The sequence below is a fragment of the Nanorana parkeri genome, unplaced genomic scaffold (genome assembly GCF_000935625.1).
Source record: "Nanorana parkeri isolate BGI_ZX_2015 unplaced genomic scaffold, ASM93562v1 scaffold2238, whole genome shotgun sequence".
Taxonomy (NCBI): Eukaryota; Metazoa; Chordata; class Amphibia; order Anura; family Dicroglossidae; genus Nanorana; species Nanorana parkeri.
In genome coordinates, this window is record NW_017308506.1 from 37,120 (window position 1) to 39,121 (window position 2,002).

General features: G+C 55.3%; 1 protein-coding gene across 1 annotated transcript in view; it reads left to right on the forward strand.

Moving 5' to 3' along the window:
* Positions 1–1,333, forward strand: part of MANF (mesencephalic astrocyte derived neurotrophic factor) — a 1,555-nt gene extending 222 nt beyond the window's left edge. Inside the window, exons 2-4 of the mRNA XM_018573098.1 lie at positions 353–489; positions 791–839; positions 1,143–1,333. Of these exons, the coding sequence (XP_018428600.1) occupies positions 353–489; positions 791–839; positions 1,143–1,327 (371 nt within the window). The 3' untranslated portion in view covers positions 1,328–1,333. The remainder of the gene's footprint in view (positions 1–352; positions 490–790; positions 840–1,142) is intronic.
* Positions 1,334–2,002: the final 669 nt, after the last annotated feature.

Below are 2,002 nucleotides of genomic sequence, written 5' to 3' on the forward strand. Positions count from 1 at the left end.
GTATATTGGAGTGGGGGGGAGGGAAGGTGTATATCGTGGGGGGCGGTGTATGTGAAGAGGTGTATATCGGGATATACAGCATGTGTTCTGTGCCGGGGTCAGATGTGAAGGGTTACCCCCTGGGTGTGTTCTGTGTTGTATTGTTCTGGGGTCAGAGTTGAAGGGTTACACCAGGATGTGTTCTGTGCTGTCTGGGGTCAGAGGTGAAGGGATACACCAGGATGTGTTGTCCTGGGGTCAGAGGTGAAGGGATACACCAGGATGTGTTCCGTGTTGTCCTGGGGTCAGAGGTGAAGGGTTACACCAGGGTGTGTTCTGTGGCCCGGTCTCATCTCTCCTCCTCTCTTTGCAGTCTGTGTCTCATTTCTGAGCCGCTTCTACCAATCCCTGAAGGACAACGACGTGGAGTTCACACCGGCCGGCGTGGAGAAGGAGCTGGTGAAGACCTGCAATGAAGCCAGAGGCAAAGAGAACCGATTTGTACGTATGGTCACATGACGCTCATGCTGTGTTATCCGTATGGACTGCGCACAGTCCACCTTCCAGACCACGGGGGAGGGGGGGGGGCCAAACTCAGCACCCCCCGGCTGTGCTGCAACTACAAATCCCATGAGGCAGTGCAAGGCTCTGACAGACATGATGGGATTTGTAGTGTCACTGCAGTTGGAGGGCTCGAGTTGACCTACCATGTGACATCTTTCCTTTGACTGTGGCTCCGCCCCCACACAGCCATGTCATCCAGTCCTGTGATGACTCTGAATGAGACTACGTTTCCCATCTGCCACTGCAGCAGAGGGACTATGCAGAGCAGGCCGGTGATCCCCCCCACTGTGTCACATGTACAGCTGCCCCCTATCACAGCGGCTGTGTCTGTACAGACCGGAGGGAACATTGATGGAGACTGAGCACTGTGCCTGCAACACCCTGATCGTGTGATCACGGGTGCAATGCTGTGCAGGCAATAAAAGTAGTGATCCTGTCCGGCCTGACAACACTGATAAGCTGCTGTTCATATGGCTGGAGATGGGGGGGTCCGGGATGGATTGTTAGGTCCTCCCATAGGCTGAGGTGGAGAATGAGTGACACGCGTGTGTGCGTGCGACGGGCCGCGTACAGAGGGTGACGCTGTGTTCTCTTCACAGACAAGCAGATAGACCTGAGCACGGTGGATCTGAAGAAGCTGCGGGTGAAGGAGCTGAAGAAGATCCTAGACGATTGGGGCGAGACCTGCAAAGGCTGCGCCGAGAAATCCGACTTCATCCGCAAGATCAACGAGCTGATGCCCAGATACGCCCCCAACGCCGCCCAGGCGCGGACTGACCTCTGACCTCCCCCGAGGGGGCCACCACGCAGACTCCATACACTGACCGCGGGGGAAAGCCGGCAGACTGACCCCGGTCTACTTTACTTTCCACGACATAGATTTGGTTTAATCCTTCGGGAGGATGATCGGCCGGCGGGAGGATGATCGGCCGGCCGGCGGGAGGATGAGCGCTTCATGGAAGCCGCAGAACTCTCTCCTGTAAGTTATTGCTCCTGGCGGCGTCTCGCCGGGTCTGCCGCAGCGGTGAAATATTATTTTTTTTTTTAGTTTGTTTTTCGGAGCGGGGGATTTATTTCTATGACGATGAGAGAGAGAGAGAGAGACCCCTCTGGGTGGCTGCGCTGACCATGTCCGCGTCTCTTCTGCACGTATCGCGTCTCTGTACCTCGTGCGTGAGGTGACAACGTTACTGAGACAACCAGAGCGGCACGCGGCAAAAAAAAAAGCAGCGGTTAAATATTATTTTTTTTTTTAGTTTGTTTTTCGGAGCGGGGGATTTATTTCTATGACGATGAGAGAGAGAGAGAGAGACCCCTCTGGGTGGCTGCGCTGACCATGTCCGCGTCTCTTCTGCACGTATCGCGTCTCTGTACCTCGTGCGTGAGGTGACAACGTTACTGAGACAACCAGAGCGGCACGCGGCACCACCGAGAGGGTTCCACCGACAGTTATCAGTAT